General features: G+C 39.9%; 1 protein-coding gene across 3 annotated transcripts in view; it reads left to right on the top strand.

Moving 5' to 3' along the window:
• RAPGEF4 (Rap guanine nucleotide exchange factor 4) overlaps positions 1-14,034 on the top strand; it is a 221,493-nt gene that overhangs the window by 110,378 nt on the left and 97,081 nt on the right. For all 3 annotated transcript variants that reach the window (XM_075070110.1, XM_032784584.1, XM_032784586.1), the window contains 2 exons: positions 11,394-11,466; positions 12,879-12,943. In XM_075070110.1, coding sequence (XP_074926211.1) covers positions 11,394-11,466; positions 12,879-12,943 — 138 coding nt within the window. The remainder of the gene's footprint in view (positions 1-11,393; positions 11,467-12,878; positions 12,944-14,034) is intronic.

Here is a 14,034-nt window from a genome sequence, read left to right as displayed (position 1 = left end):
AGCAGGAAGGGAAATGGTTTATTTCTCCTTGTTTTAAGAATCCAAGGGATTTGGGTTCTTGGGGTCCCCCAGGGAAGGTTTTGGGGGAGACCCGAGTGAGCCAAGACACTGGAAATTCTTGGCTGGTGGCAGCCTATCAGATCTGAGCTGGTAATTAAGCTTAGAGGGGTTCATGCTAGCTTCTCAGGTTATGAACGCTAAGGTTCAAATCTGAGTAGGAAGCTACGACAGAAGTCCTATGTTTAGGATTTAAGTGCTGCATAGACCTTGTGCTGACTCTATAGAATTTCACTCTATAAGAGCACAACTTATACCTTCCACTTCAGCAGAACGTTCACTGGATACTTGATATAAATAACTTGTACTTAATTACTGCTCTCTTTTGTTGAAATCAGCCCTCTTTTTCATAACATTCAACCACAGGCTATTAATGTATATCATTCTAACACATTTGGAAGAGAACATTGTCGTGGTGGAACAAGAGTTTGGTTCAGAGAATGTTACGAACCTCTCCAATACGTATTATTCCCTTTTTTACATGCTACGCATGTGAGGAAATCAGAAACAGTTGGGCACGTTACAGTAATAATACCTGCAATGTTTTCAGAATGCTTTACAAACAAAATGCCCCGTTAGGTATGTTAATGAGTGCTTTCCTGCTCCCTTTTATACATGTGAAGCAAACAGAGGTAGAGGTGTTAAGTGACTTGTCAAGGTCGAGAGATGGAGTCAGTGTTACAATGAGATATAGGTTATGTAATATACCTTGGGCATGATGGTTTTTAAAGTTGGATGACGAGGTAGGTCTCTTTACTGTGCTGCAGTGGTTATATTTTAGATAGTCATGTGATCAAGCTGTGGTCATTCTTCCAAAAACTGGCATAACTCAACACAGTATGCTCACGTAGATGGCAAATCAGCTGTTGTCTTTTATTTCCCCAGCTGCTGGTACCAATATACATTTGGGGAGCCAGGACGGGGGGGACATATTTAGGCTACTCAGTCTTAATCTACCCTAGTCAACATTACTGCTGTTGAAAAAAGAGCAATATAAATTTTTCTTGCATAACTTTATCCATGCCACTGGGATCTTGAAGTGGACCAGATCTTATACTTCATTGCTACCTTGATGGATACAGAAGAATATGAACATTAATGGAGAGTAGGATTTACCCAACAACTGTTATGAAATATAACAATAACATATTTACTATATTTATAGTACTATAGTACCTAGGAGCACCAGGCAGGGATAGGGCTCCATTGTGCTAACCACTGTGCATGTACACACAACCATAGTCCCTGATCTAAATCTAAGGTTGCAAATGACATTTGGTTGTAGAGGAGACAGGATCTAATCAAATATATATAATTTTTATATGAAAATACATATTTGATTTTTTAAATTGTGTATTTTCATATAATGCCAGCTGTATCCCCATCTGTCCTTCATCTTATCCATAATTAATGGGCTGATTTCTTATAGGTGTCTCAGAAGAACAGTAATATGGAGGAGGAGTAGATAGAGAGGCAGATCCTCAAATGATGTAAATTGCCACAAGCCCATTGCCTGTGACACATTACACCAGCTGAGGATCTGCTCCAGGAAGGGACAGATGGATCAGTTCAGAGAGGGGCTCCGTGTGTTAGATGTAGACAGAAGGCAGCCCATAGATGTTTGTCAGGCCCTGACAAATGCCATCCTCATCTAGTGGCAGGGCTGTAGCCATATGCATGTTATGTATGGTATGTACCATTGGGTGTGGTGAGGAGGAGCAGCTTTGGTTGTCCCACATTCAGGTTTGGCCCTGCTGGCCCTCCATCATGACCGGTGTTGGCAGAGCCAAAGCTAAGTGAGTGGCATTGCAACCTGGTGCACAGGGGCAGCAGCGTCACTCACATTTGGCAAATTTGGCAAACCCAAGTGGCACTGCAACCGCTGTGCACTAGATTGCAGTACCACTCACTTGGTTTTAACCCCGCTGTGTGTAATGCTGGAGAGCCAGTGGGGCCAAACCTGAGTGGCGGTGGGGCAGCCAATGCTGTTCCTCCTTGCCACTGCCATGAAGCCAGCTTCCACAACAGGCCCCCCTCCCTCTCCCTTGGAGGCCTACCCAACCTCTCACCACCTTCCAGCAGCCCATGTCCCCTCTCTGGGATGGGGAGTGACACTGCACCTGGGCAGGCCAGGCTGAAAAGGGACAGGGGCTGAGGCTGAGGCTGGCAGAGACTTGGTGGGCAAGGCACTGGGGCCAGCAGCTGCAGCAGAGATAGCTCCACAGGGATTGGTGGTACATACCATGTGAAAAATTTCTGGGGGTGCCCCTGGCCTCATCCACCTATTTGTTAGTTTCTCACAATAGTCTCTGCACCTTCTTACAGGCTACCCACCCACATCAAACTGATCTTTAAGAGCACTTCTTCAGGACTCTCATTATTAAAGCAATACGTGTAGGAAAAGGAACTGCACCTGCCTAATATCGAAAGGATCCCTTTAATAGCCAACAAATTGAGGAAATTGTTCCAGAATAGCTCGCCCCTGTGAGAATTGGACCCTGGCAATGTTATCAGACTTGGCGAGAACTAAGATGTTCTGCTGAGTTAGTGCTGTGCATGGAACTGAAAGGATGACCATTGTCAGAAAATCGGTTATGTTAAAACAGCACTTTGACTCAATAGTTCTGCTCTGTGTGTGTTTTCAAATCATATCTGTTGACTTCACTGTTAAAAACATAGTTTTGCAATTGTTAGCACTCAAGAACAGCTTGAAGAGGGAGATAGATACTGTTCTGCAGCATGCATCATTCAGAACATTTCCAGCTAAGCTGTGATTTGCAGAATCTTTTTAAGTTATAACAGAAGAGGCAGAAAGAACAGAGCTTAATGTTCAGATACTGGGTTAAGATTGCAGCAAGGACACTTAGAGAAATCATCATCTGATTTGTCTACTGAACAAATTCAGTATGGAGATCATTGAGAGAGAATATATATGGAATCCCATAATGTTCTTTTTTTAGGTACTTTCTACTTGAACTTCACTTTAAAGATATTTAGTTGTGACTTACTTAGTATAAGTAAATGATTTATGTCACAATTTTAGAAGCGTAGTGAAAGAATACATGTTGCAGATGGGTCATTTGTTTTCCTTTATATATTTTTTTTTGCCCTCATTTGAGCGTGCACAATCCCCCTCATCCATTTACTAAGTGGATTCCTCTAGGAAACAGAATTAAACATGCTGAGTTTAGAACCAGAGAGCTGCATGATGTCATTTCTATATTTAAATTAGAGGTAGTAGAATAGAACTGAGTAATTTGTTTAATCATTGCTCATGCATTAATTTCCCTGGGAGCTGATTTTTTTACAGTGCACTGTTATCTAGAATTTATATCTCTTAGCGACGTCTCTTATTTGGCATGATTTCAATGAACTGGGCACATTTCTCTTCTTGACTTAAACTCAAGGAGATTCTGTAATCGAGCAAATACTGCACACAAAGTTTTCAAGCACAGTAAATTGATTTAAGCAGGAATGTGGCAGAAAAAATATGCCCCCAAGACACAGAAGTGAAATAAATGCTAAAGCGAATTTGATTAGAACTAAGCTGAAAACATTTTGAAAAGCGGTAAATAAACAAGGAAAAATGTGCAGGATTAATTTTGTGTGTACATGGTACAATATGTACTGCTTTTAGAGTAGCAGCCATTAATTGGGTTAATTCTGGGATCGAAAATCAACTGACTTTTGGCCGTGAGGTTTTGCGAGTAGCGCTGATATATTTAGAGAACGTTTGAATACAAAAATGTCTGCTTTGTACCTGTCCAATAAAACATTTTAGTGTCACTTTTTATTCATTCTCTTTCTGCATTTCAGGAAAAATATGTTTAATCTTTACTTGTTGCCTTATTATTTTCATTTAATTTAGTCTCCATTTTCCTTTCTAATTTTTCTAAATTATTTTAGAAAATACTTGAATTTCATTATATTGGCTGCATGGTATATATGCTAGTATTTAGGAATATATAATAGATTTTAAAGCACTGTCCAACACAAATCATGTATGTATGTAGTTTATGTACTTCCTTTTGTACTGAGATAAAAATTATCCCATAGGACAATGTATGCGCTCCATAACTCGTATCTAAACATTGAGTTCTGTGATATGCTGTGTGGTGATAAAATAAGTATTTTACCTTATTCTATCTGATTGTATTACCATCCAATAGCTGTTTTGTATTTGTGAACAAAGTTCAGACTATTTTCATTAGGTTCTCTTGACCGTAAGTCACATGGATACTACTGGGAGATGCAATTTACCTCAGCCAATTGGATTTCTGCTAGGATGCATGCTGTTCAATACACATCTATAAGTAATGGAATGACACAGATTAATCCCCCTCTTTGGAGAGGTGAGAAAAATTAAATTCAGACAGATATTTTTCAAAAGCACATTTTAGAGTGAAATACACACAAGAATCCCTGTTCATTTCTTACATGCCTGGGTTACTTCCTTTGCCACTGTCTTGAAGCCCCATTTAAGAGAGCATGGAGTGTGTGGTGTGAACAGTTTTTTGTTCTGGAGTCAATTTTGCTCTAAAGATCAATTTTTAAATAAAGTCTAAATTGCTTAATCAGTAGGTGAAGTTTTGGACCGTTGATGCTGAGGAACCTGAGTTGCTTCACTTCCTGAAAGTTTGCCCTCATCTGAATAGTTTTTTCAGGTGCTTATCACCACTCCAGTGTAGATTGGGTTAACATCTGAGTCAGTTATGGCAGCAGTAGTAATGATATTACTGCACCCTCTGTCAAGGATTTACTTTCCAATAATGAATAGCCCTTGGGCAAGTCCTTTTTATGACATTCAATTAAGTGACATTGACTTGCAGTGTGGTTTTTTTTTTTCTCTATTTGAGCTTGCATTTACACTTACTAATTACTCTAATATACTGAGCAGGCAATATCTTAAATCAGAATCATGCCAGTGAGTTTTCTGCAAGTCTCAGAACATAATATGGTACAAATGTGAATGTGTCATGTGGTTTTTCTTTAGGAACATGCACAGTATAGAAAGTGAGAAAATGCCTAATAGCTTTACCATAATCTGCTGGTGAATGCAATGTTATCACAGAACATGCAGAAATGTTAGGCCATTTATCCAAGACTTAGGCCTGTCTTTAGTCCAATGAAGAGTGACACAAAGAATATTAGCCATATTGTAAAAGTTTGTTTTTGAAAAGAATGATCTGTGCTTGGTGTTGTAGTAAGAAGGGGGACTTAATGCAGCTCGTTTGGCTATTTTCCGTCATTCAGTATAATTTTGGCGAAAATTCAGATTCCATATGAACACAGGAGGTAGCAACATGCCATATAAGCCTGAATTGTTTGTTTTGCCTGGTACGAGCAGTATGAACAAAGCTTAGAAGAAGCAGTTTTGGAGGGCATCGGTGCTGATCAAATATTTGTCATATTAAGAAAATAGACAACTCGGGCTAGATCTTTGAATATGATCGGGCCCTTTTGTGCCATTTAGGGACCAGATTTGCTTGAAAATTGGCAACAGGGGATTCCCTTGATGGAAAGGAACTCCCACTGACATAAAGCTGGTGGAGCCAGTTCTTGCGACCAACTGTTCCATCAAACTCCAGCACAGAGCTCCAGTCCGCTGAGACCAATTGCTAGGGTGCTCCAGTCGGGGCAGCACTGGCATAGATTGACCTGCCACGTTAAGGAATTGTAACTAGCTCCTGATGCTCACCTCTGCAGAGCCTGAATATAGCTGACTAGTATAAAGTAATGAGTGTTCTGTAAATCTGGAGAAGATTTCAAAGACTAAGAAAGATACTTAGTTGGGGATTTGATCTTTTGTTTCTGAACCTATGGACTCTATTCGATTCTCATACTCACTCACTTGCAAGGAAACAACCTAAGTAAGGAAAGCCATTTTTGAACAGTTGCTTCTCTGCTGCATCCTCCACTCTCCAGAGCTGGCCAGCATTGGCATTGGCTTCTATCCAATACCTGAACTCTGGATTTTCCCCCTTTTTGTCAATCCAAGCTGCAGTAATGGTTCCTGTTTTGGTGCATAATGTGTGGCTCATAGTTAGGGTGACCAGATGTCCCAATTTTATAGAGACAGTCCCGATTTTTGGGTCTTTTTCTTATATAGGCTCCTATTACCCCCCACCCCCGTCCCGATTTTTCACATTTGCTGTCTGGTCACCCTACTCATAGTGGAAAGAGGAACATACCCTGTAGGGTGACTGTTCCCCGGTTCCATCCTTTCCCTTGTGATGTATGCCTCTTTGTTGATTTGGTGCTGAGCTTTTTCATAGTTCTTGTGGAAGGGACAGAGGCAGCTGTGTGCAGCAGAATTTGCCATCAGTATGACCCCTGTTCGCAGGATTTTTGTGGCTCTGCTCCCCTTTACATATTATAAAGCAATGGTGGGGGGGAGCAAACATAGGATCTTATACTTGGACACATGGTTAAATAGCATATGATTTTATTTGTCGTGTTTGTGCTAAATAGGTGACTTTTGCTTACCATGTGTACTTTCCATTCTTTACTTCAGAGATTTGCAACAGAAGAGGGAAGGGAGTAGATGGTAATTTAGCACATTTTATCCTCCAGGTATCCCCAAATAGTTCACAGTCATTGTCCTTCCTAATAGCATTGAATGGGCTCGTAAAGAGTTTATGTTGGCACTAAAAATAAACAAGCCTCTTTTTAAAAGCTGTTATGTAAGAGTCTTTGCCAAATTATGTTAATGCTGTGGAAGGAAATCTAGTTATAATGGAAACATAATTTGAGACCAGCAGCCAAGTACCACTGAACACGATCCAACTAACAGTGTGTGGGGAATGCTCTGAAAAGCATGCTTGTGTGTGTCTTTAAAAACTGTAAGCATGTGAAAATTCACTAGCATCATTCTCCTGCCCCCCATTCTGAAGAATATGTTGTCCTCCTTAGTTTTCCCCTAATGTTTGGACTTTAAAACTCTCCTTTGCTTCCGGAGATAAAAGTGTCAGGTTTAATTTTCTCAACTGCATGGACATTATAGAAGTGCTCTGGTTAAAAACTAGTGTCTTTATTATTGATGTTAATCTGCAGGGTCCTGAATTTGTTCAGAAGATGCAGGGAAGGTCTAATCTTTAAACCGTTGCATCACGGAGTTTGGATTGGTAGATTTAGAAAGTGTAATGAAGACACGATGAATAGGTCACTGAGTGGAGCTTGAAAACCTGCTGTCATGTTGGTTTTACAGATTTTCAAGGCTCCTAGTAATAAGCAGGCTGCTGGTGATTTGAAAGCTACTCTTGCCTTTTGTAAGACACTTTTTCCTAGGGCTCGTATCACAGACGGAATGCATTCTAAAAAATCTTATGTAAATATTTGGTTCTTTTAATCTGCGGAATCATTGCAAATGTTCCCAAGCAGAACACTTTTGTTTATCATATTTTCTTTTTATTTACAGACACTGCAGTAACAAGCTAGGTCTTGCATTGAATATTGTATTTTCCTCACTATCTGAGCTTTGAAAGATGGCATGCTTGGGACTCTATTACTTAGTTGGATATTGTGAATCTTTATGCAGCCTTAGCACACACGCTTCCTCAGCATGGGATAATCTAACCTCTCTGCGAGTGAATGTCCTTTGGCATTAATTTGACTGAGGGAAGGCTCCTTTTTAGTTACATTGAGCCATATTCATCCAAAGCCAATACAAAGTGGCGTGAATTGCACCTCCTTGTGGCAACCTGCACCCCAGGTGGGAGGGTTATTCTAACAGGAAAGCACTGATGGTACTGATGCCTGCCTTCTCTCAATCTTTCTGCTGTAGTAGGCAGGGCAGCTTTAGTTTCTGCTGAGGCCCCTAAAGTCGTTTAAAGCAGAGATTTCTAAGGGGAGGCAGTGAATCAGTGCCTCCTCAGTAATGTTGGCTTTACTGCCTTGCTGGCTAGCAATGCCTATTGCTGTACTGGTCCCCTGAGCAGGCCCACCCCAGTGGAATGGGAGGGTCTTCTAGTAGCGTAAATCTGACTATCTGCCTTTCAGGCTTTTTGCCTTGTTTGCTGTGGCTTCGTCTGGTGTAACACTGGGCTGCGTGTGACTATATCTGCACATAAGCAGGGAAGATAGTGATATTCCAAAGTTTAAGCATTGTGAACCCAAATAATTAAGAAAATAATATCTGAGATGAGCCTGAAATATTGGACCTGTTATACTGCTAGAGACCATCTACAAAGTTTGGAGGTACTTAAAACTGGGTTTGTGGTTTAAATAATGGTAGATTTCTATAACACAGAAAGCCACATGGGATTGCAGCAGCCCTAACATATCAGCTCCCAGTGGTATTGGGTATCACTGGTTGCTTGAGTGTGATTATATCTCTCCCTTTTTGGCTGACCCTAGCAATTATACAGGCTAGTTACATCCCACAACAAAGAGAAGTGTAAAACTTTGCACTTTTGGTGCTGAAGGTTGAATGCCTGCTGACAGCAGTAGTATCTCTGTGTATTTGGCTGTGATTCATTAAGAGTTCTCTATGTATTTTTCACTGAGTTAGTCCCAAATCATTTTTGGAAATGACGTATATTACCTGTTTCCTTTCATAAGCAGTGTAAGTGAGGAAGCATATTAAATAATTAGCCAGAGAACAAACTACAGTGCTGCAGTTGACAAGGAACATGATGTGATGGTGAGAAATGCACATTTTCTTAAAACTAAGGGCAAATTCTAATCTCTGCTGCTCTCTGTAGGTCTCTTAGTGATGTCATTGGAAATTTCATTCACAGGACAAGAGTTGAGCGTGGTATGCAGAAGAGATAACACAATGTGGAAGAGAGGAGGATTTTGTAAGGGCTAAAGCCCCAGGAATACTTACTTATGATTGAAAATATTTTGCTCCTAATAGTTTGTAAGTGGCTTATGTATGAGGTTTAAATAAAATATTACTAAGCTTTTAGAATATAAAATTTGTCTAAAAATAGGGTTGGGTTATTAAGATGAATATACAGTTTGCAGCTTTTGTTACCATTTAGAATACAAGGCATTCATTCTTTAGTACCAGAACTAATGGCATTCTTATATCCAATTCCACACAGAAAAATTTTTGAAAAAGTAATTCAGGCAAGCATTAAAATCCAGCAGACAATATAGTTAAAGCAAATACATCAAGCCGGTCCCACAGGGCAAAGAATAAACCTTTTTAATTAAAACTGTATTATGAAAGAAGTTTTGTGGTTCAATCATTAATGTATACTTAGTTGAAACCTACATGCATTTAAACTAGTTATTTTGTTCAACTTCAGCTCAGTGCATATATAGCCAGGCTACAAGATACATCCTACCCTGTTAATTAGAGTTAGTATTCCCTTGGGTATAAGCTGATTGCCTGCCAATTCCAAACGTTTATTTTTTACCCGTAAGCATGACAGCACTATATGATTGAAAACAAAACTGCCTGTAGGTATTCCCTATATGGTTTTGTATTAAATAGGATAATGTTTCCCATAATATTATTTCCCAGGTTAGTGGGGAGTTACTTAAATCCCAGACAGCAGGTTACATAAGCTTTGAGTGCTCTTGATCATGTCTACACTGTACCAACACTCACTGAAGAACAATATCAATTACTGTGCACCCATTATGATTATAACGCTTACAGTGATGTAATGGACACTATTTTCATCAATCCAAAGTTCAGACTGTTAATGCAGTTTAACTATTGAAACAGTGTCTTAACATGTGTACTATGCTTTTGTGGTTTTGGAAACCTCTGTTTATTTAATGTGATGGAATAAATAATTCAGACTTGTCACCCTCAATTTACAATTTGTTGGGATCTATTTTAAACTAGCCTAGACACTGTAGGCAAGATGATGATGATATGCAGTAAAAAATTCTTACTGATGAACCCCATATTAATTCTTCACACAATGCACAGTCAACATGTGGAACTCATTGTGATGGGATGTTGTGACAGTCAAAAGTATAGCTGAGTTCAAAAAAGAATTAGATAGGTTCATGGAGAATAGATCCGTTGTTAGCTATCAGCCACGATGGTCAGGGACACAACCCCGTGCTCTGGATGTTTCTAAACATCTGACTGCTACAAGCCGAGACTGGATGATGAGTGGATCACTCAATATAGTGCCTTGTTCTGTTCGCTCCCTCTGAATGATCTGGCACCAGCCATGGTTGGAAGACAGGATACTGGTTAGATCAGGGTTAGGCAACCTATGGCACGTATGCCGAAGGCAGCACACAAGTTGATTTTGAGTGGCACTCACACTGCCCGGGTCTTGGCCACCAGTCCGGGGGCCTCTGCATTTTAATTTAATTTTAAATGAAGCTTCTTAAACATTTAAAAAACCTTATTTACTTTACATACAACAATAGTTTAGATATATATTATAGACTTATAGAAAGAAACCTTCTAAAAACATTAAAATGTATTACTGGCACGCGAAACCTTAAATTAGAGTGAATAAATGAAGACTCAGTACACCGCTTCTGAAAGGTTGCCGACCCCTGGATTAGATGGACCTTTGGTCTGACCCAGTATAGCCATTCTTATGTTATGTTCTTAATTAGTGGCCTTCCCTCCTCCCTCTGAGGCCTGGTCTACACTACGCGTTTAAATCGATTTAAACAGCGTTAAATCGATTTAACGTTGCACCTGTCCACACTACACTGCTCTTTATATCGATTTAAAGGGCTCTTTAAATCGATTTCTGTACTCCTACAAAACGAGAGGAGTAATGCTAAAATCGATATTACTATATCGGATTAGGGTTAGTGTGGACGCAAATCGACATTATTGGCCTCATTATTTTACAGTAGCTACCCACAGTGCACCGCTCCAGAAATCGATGCTAGCCTCGGACCATGGACGCACACCGCCGAATTAATGTGCCTAGTGTGGACGCGCACAATCGACTTTATAATATCTGTTTTATAAAATCGGTTTAAGCTAATTCGAATTCATCCTGTTGTTCAATTTGGTTTAATTTCAAGCAAGCCTTACAAAAAGTTGTACACTTTTCATGTACACTTCTGTCTTCATGTACACTTCTGTGTACTATATCAGCTTATGCTGGAACCCAAAATCATACACTCTGGGTAGGTCAGGAAGGGAGGTGAGTGGAAATGCATTATAACTTTTGATAAAGCCAGTGCAATGAACATAGATCAAAAGAGCAAGCAATTGTTTAAATGATAAAGCATTTATTATAGCTTTATGATATGATAGGACATTTCTTACTGGCCATTAATATACAGCTCAGGTGCATATGAAGCACAAGAGAGCAGACCTCATGAATTCAAACTTCCATTTATCCAAGGAATGGAATGTATATCTGTGTCTTAGTGAATTTGTCACTGTTTTTCAGAAATATCGACAGTACATGTCAGGACTTCTGGCTCCTCCTTATGGTGTTATGGAAAGTGGCTCTAACAATGACAGTAAGTAAATATATATATATATATATATATTTGGAAATCAGTTTTTAAAAAGTCCTTCCTCCTTAGATATTGGAGTTTTGTTCTCTTTAAGCATTGTGATGCATGCAGGGCCGGTGCTTCCATTAGGCGACTCTAGGCAGTCGCCTAGGGCACCATGATTCGGGGGGGGGGGGCATTTTGTGCTCTCCCCACGGTGCGCACGGGAGCTTCTGGTTCCGCTCCCGTTGTGCCGCCGAAGAAGGACCTTTTGCCAACATGCCGTGGAAAACAGCGGCAGGCAATTGAGCAGCTCAATGACTTCCGCTGTCGTCTGCAGCATTTTGGCAGAGGATCCTTCTTCGGCGGCGTGATGGGAGCGGAACCGGAAGCTCCCGCGCGCCCCGTGGGGAGTGCACAAAATGCCGCCCCTCGAATTCTGCCTAGGGTGCCAGAAACTCTGGCACCGCTCCTGGATGCATGATTTTTTTTTAGTGTGGACAGGAAGCGTGTCCGTGTCCATCGTAAAAAAAAAAAAAAAGAGGAGGAGGGGGGATGGTGTGCCTCAACTTTCTTTCTTTTTACCTACCCCTTTTTCAGCTGATAGCAGTGAGAAGTGGGGGATAGCAAGGAACAATTACCTACTACACACCAGTCAATTTGAGGACTACATTCAGTTTTTGTGTTAAGTGCTGAGGGCAACACATCCAAACTTGTGTGCCTATCTAGGTACTTAAATCCCCACTTAGGTATCTAAATTGAAATGAAGTCTTTGGAAGTTGTAGATGCTCAGCGCTTCTGAAAATCAAGGACGTTTATTTAGGGGCCTGAATATGGATGTAGGATGTCTAACTTTAGTTGCTCAAATCTGCTAAAGTTGGCCAGTACGTTTATGCATTTGGTATATTTGTTGTATCTGCAGTGCTCATTGCTGCATCCCATGGGATTCATATGACATCTTAACACAGAATATTCTTCTAAAGAAACACATGCCAATGTTATATTATATATTATGTTTTATAGAACAATAGGTTGTTATGGGCAGTGCTATTTTTGTTTATAAATATTAAAACGCAGTGTAATCCCTGGGCACAAAAATTTCTGAGTTTTATGTGCTCCCAGCCAAATGCCCATGTACAGTCTTGAAATCTTAAAATTGGGGGAGGTCTGCTTAACCTGCCGATACATGTAGGATTTACACATTTGTTATTCTTAATGGGCATTTCATCTTTACAGCCTTCATCCGTAGGTAGGAAGTACATTTTTCTGAATAATGTGGATCAAACTTACACTAACTACTAAACCTCATAAGTAAATGCACATGTATTCAAACTGCTAACATCCTCCTAATTTTTTTATTATTTTCATGAATGGTTGCTTTAGTATTTAGAGAATGAACAATATGCTGTATTGATGTATTCCCTGTTTTCTTTTAGGGATGCCTGACAAGGAGAATATGTCTAGTAATGCTCTTTGCCCAGTATCTAAAAACTGTAATAAGGTAAATCACATATCATCCTTCACTACTTTGAAAATAGAAAAGAATAAATATAGCGTTAAATTGGAAAAACAGCAAAACAATAAAAAGGGATGGGGGGAAAGGTCGCAGTCCTTCAAAGTCTTAAAACACATGTGTAACTTTATCGCACATGGAAAATCCCAGGCTACAACTGGGCTTTAGTCTTTGCAGGATCAAAGAGCAGTGGATGAACTTTTCTCTCTCTCATTGCTGGTCCAGGACCAGGACATTAAAAAAAAAAAGAAAAAAAAGATCTGTTATTTCAAATATATTCAGCTACTGCTGAAATTGCAACAGCTTGTGCCTGGATCAGAACTTCACGTCTGGGGCTCATCTCTGTAATAAAGTCACTGAGATGAAAGAGTGTGTGGGTGAAATGCATCCCTGTGAAGGAGGGCCAGTGCAAGCCAAGGCACCATTATAGTCCTAATTCAGACCTATTTTGAGAGCTAAAGTGGGTTTTATGTAATGCATAGCCCTTGGACTGTCCCTTTACACAGGGCTGAATTTTACTTTATCTGCACAGAATAGCCGTAATCCCAATTCCCTTTCAAAAAGTGCTTCTCTGCCTTCATACTAACCAATTGGAACACACATATGACAAGGTATTGGTAATGCTGTCTGGGTTTAAAATAACCACAATAGCAGGAAGAAATAATAGTAGCGGAGTCTGTTCCTGCTGGGGCCAGGGTGGGAGAGTTACAGGGATATATAATGTTGCTTGGATGTTTTTCTTTCTGGACATAGTATTTTAAAATGATGCATTTATTTTATATCTTTAAAAAAATAGAATTTTTAAGTGGAAATTGAAAATCTCTCTTCACATCAGATAAAGCAAAAGAATACTTTAGCCCATTTCATTAATGTGAATATAACTAATTGAAAAAGGAAACCATTTGTTCTTGTTCACTTCCACCTCTCCCTGTCTGCCTGTCCCTTTTCCTCAGAGATAGTAACCTTTCTTAATCATGTCTTTTAGCCTTTATTAAGCATACTGACACTACTGCATACGCAGTTCCTTTTTCCGCTCTGTCACTAACAGCATAATACTTCCTGACCTAGCCTTATCCTGC

The sequence above is a fragment of the Chelonoidis abingdonii genome, chromosome 10 (genome assembly GCF_003597395.2).
Source record: "Chelonoidis abingdonii isolate Lonesome George chromosome 10, CheloAbing_2.0, whole genome shotgun sequence".
In the NCBI taxonomy this organism is placed as follows: domain Eukaryota; kingdom Metazoa; phylum Chordata; order Testudines; family Testudinidae; genus Chelonoidis; species Chelonoidis abingdonii.
The sequence above is the reverse complement of the archived record's forward strand: the minus strand, read 5'-3'. Positions and strand labels throughout refer to the sequence as shown.